At 46.1% G+C, this 18,625-nt stretch overlaps 1 protein-coding gene across 10 annotated transcripts in view; it reads right to left on the minus strand.

Moving 5' to 3' along the window:
* The window catches only part of TENM2 (teneurin transmembrane protein 2), a 1,191,402-nt gene that overhangs the window by 153,916 nt on the left and 1,018,861 nt on the right, over positions 1-18,625 (minus strand). For all 10 annotated transcript variants that reach the window (XM_070414454.1, XM_070414453.1, XM_070414452.1 and 7 more), the window contains one exon: positions 17,979-18,184. In XM_070414454.1, coding sequence (XP_070270555.1) covers positions 17,979-18,184 — 206 coding nt within the window. The remainder of the gene's footprint in view (positions 1-17,978; positions 18,185-18,625) is intronic.

Consider the following 18,625-nt stretch of genomic DNA (forward strand, 5'->3'; position numbering starts at 1 on the left):
GAGAGAGGAAGGAAAGAGAGAGATCAGAACATCAATGATGAGAGAGAATCATCGATTGGCTGCCTCCTGCATGCCCCCTACTAGGGATTGAGCCCACAACCTGGGCATGTTCCCTGACCGGGAATCAAACCATTAACTCCTGGCTCATAGGTCAATGCTCAACCACTGAACAACACAGGCTGGGTGGAAAAAGATAATAATTAGAACCGTGCCTGGCACAGAGCAAATACAAAATACATGTTAGAATCTCTCATCATCATCCAATTCATATCTTGCAAAAACCTTATAAGGTAGATGTTATTTCTATCTTCTTTTACAGATAAGAAAACTGAGGTTCAGAGTAGCCATGCAACTAGTTAGAAATCACACAGCAACTGAGTGGCCAAGCAAAAATTTGGACCTAGAACTGTTTAGCTGCAATGTCTATGCCCTCACAGTGCCTGGCCTCGGAAAGCCCAGCAATGAAATAGTAACCATCTCTTTGTCTTTGCCATCATTGCTCTATTTTAGTGGAAACCAGGTTCAGAACTGGAAGTCATCAGTGAGAGAGGGAGTGGTCAGCAAAGACTATCAGGATGGGGGGATGGGGACAGCAAGTGCGACTCATGAGAAGCCTATCATAGAGAACAGTGATGGCCAAGAGGGAGCCCCTGAAGGTCCTTGAGCAGTGACTGAAGCAATAAAAGGAATGTTTTGAAGCATTCGCATGTAGAGTCAGGATATGAGATGTTCTAGAGGGAGAATGAAATGAATCAGGGAGACCAGTTGGGAAGGAATAACAGAAACTGGTGACATGGGTCTTGAATAGGATAGTGCTTGGGAAGAGGGGACAACTTTGAAGGCACATTTCTAAGGCAGAGAGGACAGTGTTTGAGCGTGGGCTGGGCAGAGAGGATGAAGGAAAAGGTGAAGAGGACACCAGTGTTTCTTTTTTGTTGACATGAAAATTGGTAAGACCGGGGTAAAAATGGGCTCATCTTGTGAACTCTTTCAAAATCACTGCAACCAAAAAGTCATTTAAATACACGGTGACTCTCAGAAGACAAACTGTAGATCTTTAGTAGATAAAAACCACCACGGTGAGATTAAGCTCCGTCTCACCACTTTCCCTCCATAAAAGGTTTTTTGTAGGTTACAGACATCAACTGGAACCCCTTCTACAAACTTCATAGAACAAAACTCCAGGCTTCTACTAATGTGACTTCCCTGTTATCAGAATTGCTGGCTTTTCCCATCTTGAAATGTGATCACTGAAAAGAAAAGAGTCTATAATCCTAAGTATAAAGGTTTTGCCATCAGGCAAACCAGGGTTTTGAATTCCGACTCTGCCATCTGCTGCCTTTTGAAGTTGGGCAAACCTACTTTACCTTCTTCCTGGTCTGCTTGCGAGGGAACACTAACACCCACCTTTCTGGGTTGCTATAAGGATGGCATGAGGTAACGCTTAGGGCAGTGCCTGGACAATAATAACCATTTAATTAAATACTTTGTGATTGTGAGTCACTTACTTGCAAATCATAATAATAGAAGAGAAGCTCACGATCTTCGTTTTTGACACCTGGGGGGTTGGATAGTCATTGCTTGGGGAGTGGAAATTTCCCCCGTTTCTCAGGAAACGGGTGTTTGTATTTAGCTTCCCTCAAACCCATATCCCCTTGGTCATAGCTGTCTTTAAGGGACAAAATAAATGATGTGAAGTGATATGACAAAGCGATGCTGCTTTCGGAGGCCTTTGTAACCAAAACATTTGTTCCTTAGCAACCTCATCAACGTCCAGCTACCAGGACCCATGCCCACAAATTGCTGTCAGCCAGAGGAATGAGCAGAACTGCCTCGGCGCCGAGGTGAGAAGAATGTACTTCATCTGGGGGCCGGGGTATCACCCCCATGAGGAAACGCTGGGGGAAGGTGATTTCATGTGTGGGCCATTGCTCATTATTAATTTGGGCATCCGTCATCTCTTTTGGGACTGGCTGACTGGCCAAGGGGCACAGAAATGGCTTAGGGCTCACGGCAGTGCTCACTGTCCCACCAATCCAATTACCCCAGGAAGAGGCATTTGTCAGAGGAGAGAGAAGACATTTATTCTGGCTGGTCCCTCAGCATCCTGCCAAAGAAGCATGGAGGGCAGTTTTCATTTAAGGAAGGATCCACGAGCTGGTGGCTCTCGCACAGAGCATGGGCTGTGATGATACGGTGGCTGCTGCGTCCCCAGCCCTTTATTGTGCTTAATTTTTTTCAAAGCACTTCTCACCCTCTAAACTGATATAATTTGTTGTTATGTCTACTGTCAGTCTACTCAGAAGAATGCAAACCCCAGGAGGGCAGGGATTGGGTCTGAGTAGTTAAGAGTGGGGACTTCGGAGCTAGGCTGCCTGGGTTAGAATCCGAGCTCTGCCAGTGACTTCTGTGACACTTGCCCAAGCCCTTTAAATTCTCTGCGCCTCAGTCTACTTACTTTTAATATGGGGCTAATAATAGTGTCTACATCAAACCACAGCTAAGCATGCCTTAAAAGTTTCTGCTATCATGATTATAATTCACTGCTATATCTAATGGATCTCCAGTGGAGTCTAATGAATAGATATTTGTTAAATATCAAACAAATAAAACACTGAATTTGTCAACGAGTTCCACTGAAAAGAAACTAAGTTGGAATGTATTCAATAATAAAGACTTGTTCTTTAATTTTCTAGTTTCTCATGGGTTTTCTTGAATGGGAGAGAAAAGGGTAGTGTTATAGTCAGCAACATAGGACCACGCACCACCCAGTGCAGAACATGCCTATGGTGGGACACCGTGGCCCAAGGTGTTTGTGTATTCATATATATCATCGCAATTTGAGAGGTGACTTCATAAGGCTGTTACGACCTCACTTTTCCAGTTCCCAATAGGATGATGGACAATGCGGGCTTTCTTCCTCTGGGCTCTCTTGGCTTGTTTCCTTGTCTTCCTTCCCTTCCTCCTTTGACTCTGTTCCGTAGTGACCACTGTGGCAGTGACTGCCGGTCGTTGTCCATATCCGGTCTGGCTCCTTTCCAGCCTCCTTGCCACCAGATGGAAGGATGTGATGGTGCTCCAGTTAATGGGACGTGAGCTGTGGGATGTATTCAGTTCAACATCCCATGCAGTCCCCTACAGACGCTCTTAAAGCCCAAGATGTGGGCGCCACAAGACAGGAGTGTCCTGGACCCTAGAATCAACACTCGGAGGAGAGCCCAAAATTATAACACAAGTGAGCAAGGACCACTTATTAAATGAAGCCACTGGGATGTTGAGGCTTATTTGTTATTTCAGCAGAGCCTTCCCGGATATTGACCTCATGCTTCTCTTCCTTCCCAACTCACTCCCCGAGATGGTAGTCAGTCCCAGCATCGAATCCATGTCTTAGCAGGTGGTAAGAGAACCCCCAGGAAGGAATGGCAGCATCCTCTGTTGGAAAAGTTCCAACCTATTATGGGTGGAGAGTCGAGTTCACCCAGTTCGCCCAGGAGTGTCCCAGTTTACACCTCCTGTTCCTTCTTTCCCTCTAGAACAGCGGTTCTCAACCTGTGGGTTGCGACCCCTTTGGCGGTCGAATGACCCTTTCACAGAGGTCGCCTAAGACCATCCTGCATATCAGATATTTACATTACGATTCATAACAGTAGCAACATTACAGTTATGAAGTAGCAACGAAAATAATGTTATGGTTGGGTCATAACATGAGGAACTGTATTTAAAGGGCCAGAAGGTTGAGAACCACTGCTCTAGAAAGTGTGTTGGTTTGGAATCTACAGTTACTCTATTCGTAGGTTAACATGTACCAACCAGCATCACGTAGCATCAGTCACAGCTGCTGTAACCTGAGGAAGGGCTGGAGGCTAGAAACACAAGGAGGACCAGCCTGGCCAAACACAGAGAGGACCTTCCAGGGTGGGGGAGCAGGAGCGCAGTGAGAAGCTGGTTAGCGCTGAGGCCATCTGGTCTGGGGGAGCCTCAGTTCGCCCCGATGCCTAGACGGTGGCCTGGCCAGCTTGCTTGGCGGCCTGGCAGACATTCAAAGGAGGCCATTTTCCAAAAGCTCAGGCCCTGGCCAGATCTCCTTCTCTATGTCCCTGCACTAGGGATTGATTGCTCGGGCTTAGTACCAGGGACATCTGTCACCTCTGCTTCAGAGACCCATCAGGCTCAGTCCTGGATATGGGATGCTCAGGGGACCGGGCTGTGCTTGGTTGACTAAGAAGGTTGCTCCACAGCACATTCTGCCTCCTAGATGCACAGAAGCCCTGGATGAGGATTAGGGGCCCTTGATCAAATCCCAGTAAGGGGGGTATGTGCGCACGGGCTGGCTGCAGGAGGAGGTCTGTCTCCCAAGGCAGCTTGTCTCTCTCGACTTGGCACTAAAGCACAGAACCCCAAATCAACACCCCTTCCCCCCAAAGTTCTCTCGTTTTCCTTGGCCTTCGTTGGCATGCAATTCAAGGGCTGTGCCTTTGAGTCATCAGTCATACCCCAAAGTGACATGAAAATGCAACTTTTATGAGCGCTTGAGAGGCAGAGAAATAAACCCCAGCAAATATTTGATCCAATTATAACCCTCCCCGCTCTCCTTCTGGGCAGAGACCGAGGAGGAATGGTAATTAAGGTAACTGAGTGGCTTCCAGAGGAGCTGGAAGAGAGCAGAGGAGGTTGGACGGCGGAATGGGCCTGTCACTGTCCCAGAAGCGAAGGCACCCACAGGCAGGGCGAGTGCAGCAGAGATGCTTCTGGAAGCCACTCGGATACACACCTGCCAAGGAGGGCAAGGTTAAGGACAGGCTCATGCCCTTCAGGAAGATGTTATTCCTGCACCCAGGACCCCAGGAGAGGGGAAAAATAGCTCGACTGCTATCTGGACCAACTGCTGGTGAGGGTCAATGTGGATGGGAGAAGAATGAATGCTGACATTTCCCACCGATGTTGGGTGTGGATTCAACCTCAGATGGCAGGGCACGCTCGGCTGTGGGTAGGTTTGCAGGGAAGCAGCATGTGTGAGCGAGGGCTACTTGAAGCCACATTGCCATGGGGTTTCTGTTTGCATTCAGTGCCGACCCGCAGTGGCGGGTCACTTGTGAGGGCCCGCGAACTTCCTTCTGCCTCCAGCCAGGCCCGTGGCAAAGTGCGCCCGGCTTATTCCTCACTAAAGCTCAGCATGATTTCTGTCTCTCCTTCAAAGAGGCTGAGTGTTAAGGGAAGCATGGAAGGATGACAGGGCAGACACGTGCCCAGTGGGGGCTGGCTTCTCTTAGCGTGGCCCTACCTGCCTTTTTCAGGATTTGACACTCAGTTCTACCTACGAGTCACTTCATGCGATGCCGACTGGCCCAGCTGCAGGCACTGCCAGGGCCACTCACTCCTCTACCAGCCATGAGGGCCCCTAGGCTGAGAGGACACAGTATCTGTGTTTGTAGATTGTGACAACTCATGTGTCAGACTCCACAGACAAGCATCAAGTAGATGAAGACAGAGAGGATCCAAACACAGTACCTTAAAATAAGGAACAAAGAGGAAGACAGCTACATGATAGGATTCTCCTTTTTTTAAAAAATTTTTTTTAAAAATTGATTTTAGAGAGAGGAAGGGAAATGGATGGAGAGATAGAAACACTGATGAGAGAGAAACATCAATCAGCTGCCTCCTGCCGGTCCCCTACTGGGAATTGAGCCTGCAACCCGGGCATGTGCCCTGCCCAGGAATCGAACTGTGACCTCTTGGTTCATGGGCCCACGCTCAACCACTGAGCAACACCAGGCAGGCCACGAAGGAATTCTTGATTCTTTCATCACATGACCTCTTGCAGCAGTAGAAAAAGTAACCATTAAAAGTAAGAAAACATTATTATTTTTTTCTGGGCACCTGCTATGTGTCAGGTATAATGGCAAATGCTGACATGTTATCTCACTTCATCCTCCCAGAAATGCTATTCTCATCCCCATTTCTCTGGAGAACAGAGGCTGTAGAGATGTTAAGTAGCACAGCCAGTGCCATCGACCACGGTTGGTGGCCAAGCGAGGACTTGAACTTGGACTCACTTAAGTTTTCCAAGAACCCGGCTATAGCTGCCAGCATCTCTGGCGGCTGGCCTGGTGTGGAGGTGTCCTCAGATGCCTCTGAGCAGAGATGGGGGAGGAAGGCAGAGCTCAGAAGTGTGAGGGTCAGACTTTAGCAGAAGCGGATGGGGCACCTGAGGACCGGGAGACACCCCAGTGAAGTAGAAAAAAAAGCATGCCAGGAAAGGTCTGGATGGCTTTGCTGGGTGTTGGCCGTTCCTTTTGCCAACCTCCTAACTCCTCCTGGTGTTCCAGCCATACTGCTCTTACCTCTCTTCCATGAACATGCAAAGCCCATCAGCCTCAGGGCCTTTGCACAAGCGAATGCCTCTTGCCTGGCCTGTTCTTCCTCCCCTTCATACAGCGGCCTGCTTCTTGCCAGTCCTGACCTGCCTAAACATCACGACCTCAGGAAGGACATCCCTGGCCACCCATTCTAAATACCTCTATCACTTCTCCTTTTCCCATTCTCAGTCAAATCTCATCCCTCTCCAAAAAAAGTCACTTATCTCCTAAGTTACAGTCCACATCCCTCTTCTTGGATGAATGAAAAACATTTAGGCCCAAAGGAAATAACACCCAAAGAGAAGTCTATACCATTATAGCGGAGTTTTGGTGATACAACTACCGAGAGGACATGACCTCTTTAGGAAATGCTTTTAGGAGATTTCAGTAAATACTGTGCAGTTTTCCTGTATTTTTGTTTACTAGTTGCTCAGATGACACAATGAGGTAACATTTAATAAGCCCAGGGCACTGTTCTAAGTGATTCACGTGTGCTCCCTTCTCTAATGCTTACAATAGCCCCACTGAATATGCATCATTATCCCCACTTTGTATATGAGGAAGCTGAGACAGGGCAGGGTTGAATCCAAGTTCAAGATTTCGCTTGGCCACCAACTGTGGTCCATGGCACTGGCTATGCTACTTAACGACTCTAGCAGCCATTGTTCTCTCCAGAGAAATGGGGATTAGAATAGCGTTTCTGGAGGATGAAGTGAGATAACATATGTCAGGAGTTGGTCAGTGGTGGCACTGGGTAACACCTCCCTCAGGAAGCCATCCTAAGATCCCACACAAGTTAGGCCCGGTGACCTATTTTTATGCTCTTAAACCTCCTGTACCCAACTCTTCAGTAACAGTAATAGCTAACAAGTGATGTGTTAATTGTGCCCCAACAGGAACAACCTCTGTAGATGATACATGCATTGGCTCCAAGAAATGTACAACAGCACCGAGCTAGCATGCTGTCCACTTTCTCCCATCCCACAAGAGCTGTGCTGGGGCTAGGCATGGCTGGATGCATTGTGCCTGGTGCCCTAGCAGAGGTCCCCCAATCCCTGCCACCTCCCACATTTATAAAAGGATGGAGAGGAGACAGGATCTTCTTTGTGATCTGGATTAGAGTCTTCAGGAGAACCAGCTGAAAGTCAATCTTCCTATCACCACTGGTTTCAGCCCGAGGCCTTGCCTTCTCCCCGCAGAGACCGCGGGTTGCTAGGTTACCTGTGAGTGAGCTGTAAGGGCTGTGAACCAGTCAGATTGATTGACTGATCTCCATAGGGTGCTTTCTATTTGCTGGGCATTATCTCATTTATTCTCACAACAACCTGATGGGCTGTGGTCCTTATTTTACGGATGGCAAAACTGAATGCGGAGACTCATCACAGACACACAACGTAGCACAGATAAGATTCAAATTCAGCCCAGGCTTATTCGAGAGCTAGCTCTTATCTTCCTCCCAATACTGCATCTCACGGCCCAACGATGCTGCTGCCATCCTCACTCCACTCACCAGGTCCGCATCTCCTCAAAGGTAGAGCTGATGGCTTTCATCTCTGCATCCTTCTTCAGTGAATATTTGTTGCGTGCATGCATGGACTGATTTTATATTTCATCTTCCCACAAGGCCATGCCCCCTATCACGCTATCTTTTGATCCAAGCCAGGAAAAGAGTGGAAGGTATTGCTCTGAAGACCAAGTGAGAAGCAGTGTAGGGATCCTGGTGAATATCTCAAGGCTGTTCCAAGATGTACCGAAGCTCTACCACGAGGCCAGAAGAATGGAGGTCTTACCTCTCAGTGCCTCGCCGACGTGATTTCTTATTTACTGCATGTTCTCATCTTTGTCTTTAGCCAATGGCTTATCCAAAAGGTCATGTTTGGTTCCTCTCCCTCCCAAGGTCAACAGGAGGGTCTTATTGTGGGCTGGTTGTGAACATGAATCAAATGTATCCCCGAGGAGAGGGAGCAAATGGGGAATGTGTCCAGTCGATGAATGATTTCCCGAGGACTACAGAGGGACAGATCCCAGGCTCCGGTCGGTTTCTCCCAAAGCCTGGCCTGATCTTTCATCAGACAACAGTGTGACCTTGGGCAAGTTATGTCAACTCCCTGAGTCTCTGCTCTCTCATCCTCAGGATGAGGATAAGAGAATTACCCACCTCTGAGGGTCATGGTGAGTCTGGCCCAGCTCATGGTAAGCATGCTCACTGTGAACTATTCTTATGGGTATTATTATTATTGATATAAAAGCTTGACATATTGTAACTCCTTTGAGCTAGCAATTTCATTCTTAAGAATTCATCATAAGGAAATTATTTAAAAACACACAAAAGTATACCTGCAAGGATATTTACTGTAGAATGATTACAGTGTTGATAAGAGTTGGTTAAAAAAATTTAAATCTACACAATGAATTATTTTTGAGGCATTTAAAATGAGTTCCTGGAAGAATACTCAGATTTGAAAAGATGTTCCCTCCCTATTATTAAGCAGGATAAAAACAGTACCCATGTTATGATCCTGTATTTATAAAAACGATTGCAATACGTGAACAGAAAACTGGAAAATATACTAAATATGTTAATGCTTTCTATTTTTCCTAACATCACCATATATTGCTTTTATGAGAAAAACACAAATAAAAGTTACCTTAAAAACACACAATTGAAATTTGTTTTGTTTTGTTTGGGGGCTTGTGGGCCTTGCATTATGGATGCTTTGAAAAACATGCAAATAATAGCTTATATCATTTCTGCATTCCAGCACGGTTCTGAGTGCTTTATACAGATGACTTCATTTACATCTTACTGCAATGCTGTGAATGTATAATTGTATTATCCCCATTTTACAGCTGAGGTAACTGAGCCCCAGAGAGGCTGCCTGACTTGTCCGAGGTCACACAGCTTGGAGGTACTGGAAGTTGAAATTCGAGGCCAGACAGTCTGGACTGGCCCACACTCTTATGTCTAAGCTTGTTTGTATCTGAAGAGCAGCACAGGCATTCCACAGAATGTTTATTTAAACTTTATCTCATTTTGTATATTTATATATCTTAAAAATATATTTAAATCTCCACACTGACTTGGTATGTACAATAAGATCTAGTTATCTGAGGATATTTGGAATTAGTAAAAAGGACACTTAAAATGAATGTTTTTTTTTTTAACCAATGAGAAAATGATTGATGAGGACTTTATCTCGAAAAATAGAACTAATTATGAAACTTTAAAAAAATCTCATATTCAGGAAAATTCAGGCTATCTCTGCAACTACACTCCAATTGTCAGAGCAAACACCGAGTTTTCATACACTCACAGAAATGTGACACCCAACATTTCATTGTCTCTCAGCTTCATCGATTGCAAAACACATCCTGTTTTCAGAAATGTCAGAAGACCAGCCTCACGCACACTCACACGCATCTCAGAATCGATGAACCACTCGAGAACAATACAGCATCCCTCCGGCTTGACTGGCCCAACACACTCAGAAGTCCATCTGTAAGCATATTGGATGCTTTCCTCAAACTTTCCACGGCTGCTCTTTACCTGATCACAATCTCCCCCTTGGAGGCGCCTCCTGTCACCTCGGTTCCTTCCCCCCATTGCAGTATTTAACGGTGCTTCCTCGGCCAGACCCACATTCGCCCAGGCTCCCCCTGGCCCCTTAAGGCAGACCCCAGACCTCCAGCATCCCTTACACGGGACTGCAATTCCCGTTTGGGGCCCGAGTGGCCATTGTACTTCATCAGTGACCATGTCTACGCTGCACTGAGGATGCTCCTGGGAACACCGCCCACAGAGAGGAGACAAAAGACGCGCCTGACTGCCATGTCCACTACACACCAGCTCTGTGACCCTAAACTGTCTCAGTTCTTTCCTGTGTCAAGTGGGGCTGCCTCCCTCCCAGGGCTGTTGTGAGGCTGTTGTTGTAAGGTTATTCGTGTGACAACAGTCCTCAGCACATTGGAGCCCTCCAAGCAATGTTGCCTGTGATCACCATGGCTAGTGCCACCTGGGGCGGGACCTCTGCCTGGAGAACATCTCCTATGAGTGATCAGATGATGAATGGGCATTTGTGACTTACAATAACTTTTGCTTCCCTAGGGAACAGCCTTCCTGAGAGGGGCTTCCGTGAACATTTCACAGCCAGTACTGGCTGTGAAGATCCTGGAGTAACCCTTTTCCTAACATTTTCCAATGTGGGTTTGAACTTCGTTAGCTCCGCTGCATATTAGGAAGTTTCAAGCACTGGTCTCCGAACGCTCGCGGATGTGTATCTGCTCAGAGTTGTATAAGCACCTGTTCTGGTGAATCCTGTTCAACCAAGTGCCAGGCAGGGCAGGGGTACAAGGTCATGCCAGGAGGTTAAGCCAGGAATACAATTTCCAATGAACATGTGACATGTCCCATTATGACAATTTTTTAAAAATAAAGGGGTTCAAAGCTGATTTTAGAAACGTTTGGGGGTGCAACTTCTCTACTTGTGTATCTAAAGCCAAGAAAGTAGTTGTTAGATATTTGAAGTGATTTAATCTTCAAACAATCATTTCCCGCCCCCCCTCAAGAGTGTGGATCAACTTAATTGAAGAGTAGCCAGAGTCTTTTACAAAAGACAATTAAGGAAAACACTGTGCTGTTTGCAACTACTTGCAGACATTCATTGTGATTTTTCTCAAGACTGTGCAAACAAAACGAAGCGCATAAATGAAATGAATATAGAGATCACGTCATCCTCTATAGTCTCTCAAGGCTTGTTTTGCTCAAAACAGACTCAAGCTTGTCACAGATTTGCTTTTCTTAAAGAGACAGCGATTACTAAAATGAAGAAAAGTGCGAAGTCTATGGTAGAAAATACCCATATTTCAACTACTCAAATGAATAAACCTTAACATTTTGTCACATGTACTTTCAGTCTTTGTGAGCGCAGTTGTGGGAAATGGGAAGGGAGCTCGCCTTACCTTTAATGCTTTATTACAAATAAAACAAGTACTTTTCAAACCTAATTCTCAGTCCTGTTCTCCTCACCTGTTCCTAGAGGTGACCACTGTAGGAGTTTAGTCTCTCTCTCCTCTCTCTCTCTCTCTCTCTCTCTCTCTCTCTCTCTCTCCTCCCCCCATATATAATGAACATACATATACAGAGATTAACATTATAGTAACAAATATGGGTTTAGACTATAAACTATACAGCTGTCACTTTATCCACTTATATATGGGGTTCTATATAAGATTTCATTAGAAGTTAAAGGTTTTTGCCCAGAAATTTTGCAAACTGCCGAACTACAGTACCTCTGAGACTCTGTTCAGTCTACATGGTGATTGGGTGCTGACTTATTTATGGGTTTTGTTTTTGTCTTTCTCCCCAAGCATGACCCTCTGGAAAAGCATTCACAGTGTGTACCCTGCACCTCTGTCAAGACCAGTTCTCTCGAAAGACTCGAGCCTCCCCTGAGATTCCTCCTTAGCTCTCCGTGGTGGCTGCCCCGGAGGGTACCCACCCACTGGAGTGTCAGCTTCACTTCCTGGGCTGATACCACCAGGTAATCAGACAGGGTCTTGAGAAAGAGCTTTCTGAAAGCATGTTCGGTCCAACACAGAAGAATCCAAGATTCTCTTAGTTTCACAAACCCTTTCTCCACACACAGTGCAAGGACTTTGGAAAGGGAGGTCTGTCAAACATGCCTCCTTCAAAGTGAAATGCAATTGCTCTGGGAGCTGCCAGTGTAGCCTGGGTGTTCCCTCCACAGCAGGCTCACAGCCCATAGTCCCCTGGAAGGATGAGGTCCAGGGACAGCCCACCTGCCTGGTGAACGGGCATGGGGAGGGTGCGAAGAGGGTGGTGCAGTGACAGAACCAGGACACGACAGAACCAGGACGCTCAGGAACTCGGGCGACTGTCCCAGGGACCTGGTTAGTGCCGCCTCTAATGAAACCGTGTGCAATTTACTTCTTTGGCAAGCAAGACAGGAACAAGGAAGAAGAGAATTTCTTGTCAAACTGGAGTTTTCAAGTTTTCAAACTGGAGAGGGATACCCCGAGGTGGCCAAAGCTGACACCACTCATCGCCATCTACAAATTCACTTTTAAAAAGAGCCATTGAGGGGAATTCATCAACCCCTGATGAGGACAAATGGGAATGTTTGATCTTTGTCCACACATGCCAGAGCTGCCATATTTGCATTTACTGGGTATGATCATGGGGCAATTTGTGGTCTTTTAAATAGCTCCCTGCTGTCATTTTTTACTGTGTGGCTAGTTTTGCTTCCCAGTCCACGGACGCATCCCAGTGGAAAGCGCTCGGGTCAACAGCGGTCCCCTTTCGTGCTCCTGCCATTCAGTCCCCAGTCCCACCCTCCAATCAACCCCCTGCAGCTGGGAGGCCTCTGGAAGTCACTGGGCTCCTGGCTCCATCCATCGGAGAGATGAAATAGGCATTGGTAATATTTGCTAAACAGGACTGTGGAGAAGGCGAAGTCTCGGCAGGGCTCCCAAGCGGGAATGATGTCTTGTTGTCTGGGGCTAATCATGAACCTAATTTGCCGATTATTGACTTGTTCTCGCAGAGGATTGCACTTGGCTTGACACACCTGCCGCAATCAGGGAGGAGCTGCCAGATGGCTTGCTCTCTGCCTTAACTACCGGATCCTGACTCGCAGCCGCGGCCTCTGAGGCTTACTGGGTGCCTTGCACTCTAGCTGGGTCAGGTTCTGATTCCTTTTGAAAGTCTGATGTTTCCTCTCTAGAACTGGGCTGAGCAAATCTGACACTGTTTGTAGGATTGCAAAGATCTGGCAAGATGTGCCAGGCTTCCTCACACACACCACTTCCATAAAGAATTCAAGCCGGTAGGTTCTGATTGGCTTAGGTCAACTCTCTATTTTTGGGGTGTGGGTCTTAACAAAAGCAATGCAGGCTATCAAAAGGCTGCATTTAAAAGACAACATAACGTCTACCTTTCAATCTGACAAAGAGTAAACAATGATAATACCCAGTTTATGCACCAGATCAAGTAAATCAAATGGGTACTTTCTCACTGCTGGTGGCGGGGACTTTCAGAAGGGCAATCCGACCACTCATGTAAGATTCTTTAAGGGTTGCTTTCGGGAAAAGAATGAAGGGTGCTCACAAAGACTAGCCAGGAGGACGGGCATCCCAACATTTTACTGTAAGTGATCAGGGCTTTTCATGGACATATCTGGTGTTCCTCCAACCAGGGGCATCATAGGATTCTACTTCCTGCCCCGCTGAAGTTAGGATGACTTGCTTTGGTCCATAGGAGAGGGGCTTAAATGACATGTGTCACTCCCAAGCAGAATTCTTAGGGATAGGTGGACAATTCACCACCTTCTCCTTTTTTTTTTTTTCCTGCTGAGAACTAGTCCTGTGTCTGGTAGTGGAGGTTCCATAGGCTTATGTCCTTGAATGAGGTTGACATTGACAAAGCCCAGTGCCACCCAAGACGGGCATGTGAAGTAGGGTTTCCTAACCTCAGCACATTTGACTTTTGGGGGCAGATAATTCTTCGTTGTGAAGAGCTGTCCTGTGTGTGTTTAGCAGCATCCCCAGTCTCTACCCACCCAGTCTCCACCCACCCACCTCTTCCCAGGGTGACACCCCACCACAGTCCCAGACATCGCCAAATGTCGCCAGGGTGGGGTGAAGGTGCCCCTGGTTGGGAACCACTGCTCTGAATAGAAAAGAAATAACCTCTGTCATTTTAAGCCACTCCAATTCTGAGGTATTTCCCCCCCCCCGAAAATATGTTTTACTATATCAAAAATTCTATCTAAATATTTGGCAAAAGGGGTCTGCTTCAAATTATATTTTCAAATTCTTCCTTTTGTTTTTAATTTTTTTCTTGAATGAAAACAGTTCGTTCTTCAATAAGAAGCAATAAAACTAGAAAATTAATTTTATTTTAAATAGCTATGTTTACACAATCACCTATTTCTATTCAGCATTTGCTAGGGCCACACAGAATTTCTTAGTACAGTGATATCTTGCATATGATCTATCTATATAAAAGCCTAAGCGACCATCACAACTAAACGGACAACCGAACAGGATGCATAGGGTGACCCGGCCGGCAGGGGGGTTAGTGAGGGGCAACCAAACGACTGAGCAGCAGGCTGCGTAGGGTGACCAGGCCAGCAGGGGGGTCAGTTGGGGGAAAACAGGCTGTGGGGGGGCAGTTGGGGGCAATCAGGCCAGCAGGCAGAGGCAGTTAGGAGAGAGCAGGCCAGCAGGTGGACAGTGAGGGGTGATCAGGCAGGCAGGCAGGTAAGCAGTTAGGAGCTAGAGGTCCAAGATTGTGAGAGGGACATCCCCTAAGGGGTCCTGGATTGGAGAGGGTGCAGGCTGGGCTGAGGGGACCCTCTCCCCCTCCCCCCATGCATGAATTTCATGCACCGGGCCTCTAGTATCTTTATATTGTGTTTTAGTTTACCAAATGTTTTCTCATCTTACCTTTATTATTACAATAGTGTGAGGCAGGTCACACAGGTAGATAAGAAATCTGAGGCTAAAAGAAGTTAAGGGACATGTCCAAGGTCACCTGCTTAATACGTAGCCATTCTCAGTTCTCCCTTACTCCAGGACTTTCTCCCCTCTGCCACAGTGCCTCTATCACAGCTTCTCACCACTTTCCAAAAGTCAGCTGGGACAGACTCTGATTCTTGGGAAATTTCAGCAGGTAAGAAAGGATTCTCTCTGTACTTAATATCCTTGGACATGGATACTAAACCTTGTAGGCTCTTGGTCAGAGCCTACAAGGTTTATTATTTTATTAATACTCAATAAAATTTAAGCATAGCCATTACATGCAACACAGCCAATAGAATTTCATATTCTTTCCCCTCCCCACCTTTTTCTGTCTTTCCAGCTCATATGAGTCACCTTGGCTAGACTGCCAATTCCCATAGAACTTATGTTCCTTGATAGGATATGCCAATAGAAATGAGAAATTCTATAATGAGTTAGTCACCTATCCCTGCAAGGAGCTAAGCACCATCTCCTGGAGGAAATGGAGCCCATCAAAAGGACGGGAATGCATGTAATGACAGTGAACGGGTGTGAGAATGTGTAGGGAGTCATATTTTCCCTTCCTTTCCTTTTTAAAAGGAGCGCCCCTATATTGTACCTGTCTTGTTCATTTCTAAGCATCTGCACTGTGTCTCGCTTACTTGACCCTCCAACGCACACTAAATTTCCAAATTGGCAGCTGGACTGAAACCCTTCATGCACATCAGCCCATGCCTATTCATTTGTCTTCCCCTGAAATGTGATGGGCCTGTCCTGGGAGTAGAGCTATTTTGAGAGGATGACCATTGGAACTATCACTGGGTTGGCAGGAAATGGACAGTGTGGTGTAGCCACAAAAGCAGAAAAGACACTGTCGCTGAGGATTTGAGTCTTGACTGTCAGCACAGCAGGGAACCTGGGGAGATCTGTTTGCCCACTGTCCACTATCACGCAGTCCCAGAGAGTTACCTATTCGATTTCCAGGATCACCGGCTTTTCCGTTGCTCAGAGGATGCAAAGGAAGGGGATAATGGTTCTGGAAACAATGCTGGGAAGAAGCGAGTTTTCCCAGCAAGCTCCCTGCATCCAACTGGCTGAGAGGAAAGCTATGCTCAGCTGTACCCAGAGGCATGCTCACACTTGCTTGACGAATGCCAAAAGGGCAGATTTCACCACTGCAAATCCTTCACTATGCTGCAATAGGAGCAATGGCACCTGAAGGTCAAGGAGACTACCTCACAACTGGCAGAACTTCCCAGAGCAGCACTCTGACATGTGCCTGGCCGGAAGTCACAGAAATGCCTCTGGGACTCCTCTCAGCTGAATTCCTCTTTCTCTGGATGAGAAGCTCTTGGAAAAAAAACTGTGCTTTTGGTATCAGGAGTTCTGCTTGGCCAGGGCTACGTTAACGCATCTCTGGGTAATCAGTGCCTAGACCAGTAAATATTTTTCTGTGTGGATGGATGCTTGTTCTATTGACAACCACTTTCCATACGGGTCCCTACAGCATGGCCCTCCCTGCTCAGAAAGGAAAGAGTCCCTTACACCGATCATTTCAGGCTGTAAAAATGGGATTGCTAATAAGTTTCATCTTAAGAGTCAACACTGGTTGATCATTAGTGGCTGCCTTAGGGATCCTGTTGGAGGGACCTGTACTGAGTTCACTGAGGAAAACGTACAGTCATCGATTAGCAATGCCTGCCATGTACTAAATATGAAGAAATAGTGCCCTCTTGTTTTAGTTTTGCTAATGGGTTTACGGTAAAGCTTTCAATTCTTCCAATGGACTTTTCTAGATGAATACCTTTCCAAAACATTTTAAAGTCATCTTTGACTGGATGGAATACTCCTGGAATATTTCCCTAATGTACTTCCTTATGGACTTGCTGGCGTTGAAAGCAAATGAGGCGGGAAACCTCCACGATGGTTTCCTCTGGATATACAATTCTTATTGGAAAAGAAAACCAAGCTAGTTGGATGTTAATTTATCCCAATTGGTATGTATAGTACAATCCCTACCGGGAAAAATTAAAGGAGGGGTGAGAGGAGGAACAATGAAATCCATCATGTAATCCAATCTCTTCGTTCCCAGCACTGGGAATAAGGCCACTTTCATAGTGCCCAAGGCTTCCCAAGGAGCTCAGTTCAGGGAAGAACAGGAAGTCTCAGAGAAACAGCTGCTGAATTTTGTCACTCTTTTCTCAGACAGTGGAGTGTCTCCTAGTGAAATTTTAACAAATTAATCTAATAACCAGAACGCCTGAACATTAAGTACCCAAGGATTCACCCCCAGGTCTAGCAAAGCTGACTTCATCAGGTAGGGTTGTTACTGTTTTTTGAGACATAGTTCACATAACATAAATCTCACTATTTTACAGTTTGGTAGTTTTTAGAATATTCTCCATGCTGTGCAACCATCACGATCTAATTTCAGAGCATTTATATCACTCCCCAAAGAGACGCCATACCTACTAGCAGTCAGTCCAATTCTACCCTCTCCTGCCCCTGGCAATCACCAGTCTCCTTTCTGCCTCTGTGGACTTACCTATTCTGGACAATATACCTGGAATCATAGAATATGTGGCCCTGTGTATGTGGCTTCTTGCACTTAGCAAGCTGCTCTCAAGGTTCATCCATGTCTTAGCTGTAACGACACTTCATTCCTTTTTATGTTTCGATAATATTTCACTGTACGGATATGTTGCATTTTGTTTATCCATTCATCAGTCAAGAACATTTGGGTGGTTTCCACTTGGGGGTTATACCAAATAATGCTGCTATGACATTCATGTGTATGTTTTTATGAGAAATGATGTGCTCAATTCTCTGTGGGTACATACCTAGAGGTAGAATTACTAGGTCATATGGTAATTCTATGTGTAACTTTTTGAAGAACTGTCAAACTCTTTTCCACGGTGGCTGCACCATTTCAAATTCTCAATAGCAACGTACCAATGTAGCAAGGTACCAACGTTCCAACGTCTCCACATGCCTGCCAATACTTGTTATTGTTCGCCCTTTAATGATAGCCACCCTAGATGGTGTAAAGTGTGTGTGTATTTTTAAAACAATAACTCATGGTCAGATCAAGCATGGTCATACCTGGGCATGAGATGGTGGAAGTCCCCTTCTTATGTAAACACCAAAGAGAGCGTCCTTCCCGAGGGAGATGTTGAACTTGAGGAATTGGGGCTGGCTGATGTGAATCTGTGATCTCCAAAACACGCCTGGTGGGACTTCTTGGGTCACACGCCGACCGACCTCTGCTTCGCCACTGTCTATGCTGCTGTTTTTCAATGACCAGGGCCCTGGAAAACAGGGATTGACGTCAAGTCAGCGGCATCTGTACACATGAGCTGGCTCTCCATTTCTGTTTAATGATATGCCAGGATTTAAACAAAACATATTAAGATTAAACTCATGGCAAGTTCCTCTTCAAGTCACAGCTTAAAACATTCAGGTATTAAATAACAAAGCTATAAACCCAGACCCCAGGGCATCTGAGATACTGGCATAATGCTTTCTCAAACTTCCGTGACTGCCCTTTGCTGATCAAATATAATAAGAGCCGGAGTCTGCTCAGTACATGCAAAGCTTGCAACGACCCTGAATGTAACTGGGATGTAAAAAAAATATCAGCAGGGCAGGGAGAGTGATATTAATTTGGCAGCATGTTTAATTCTTGCAGCCTGTAATTATTCTTTCCAGCCACAAACCAGTCCAGTGTACTCCAACATTTTTTTTATTAA

The sequence above is a fragment of the Myotis yumanensis genome, unplaced genomic scaffold, assembly GCF_028538775.1.
Source record: "Myotis yumanensis isolate MYYU_CA2020_CCGP unplaced genomic scaffold, mMyoYum1.0.hap1 SCAF_5, whole genome shotgun sequence".
Taxonomy (NCBI): domain Eukaryota; kingdom Metazoa; phylum Chordata; class Mammalia; order Chiroptera; family Vespertilionidae; genus Myotis; species Myotis yumanensis.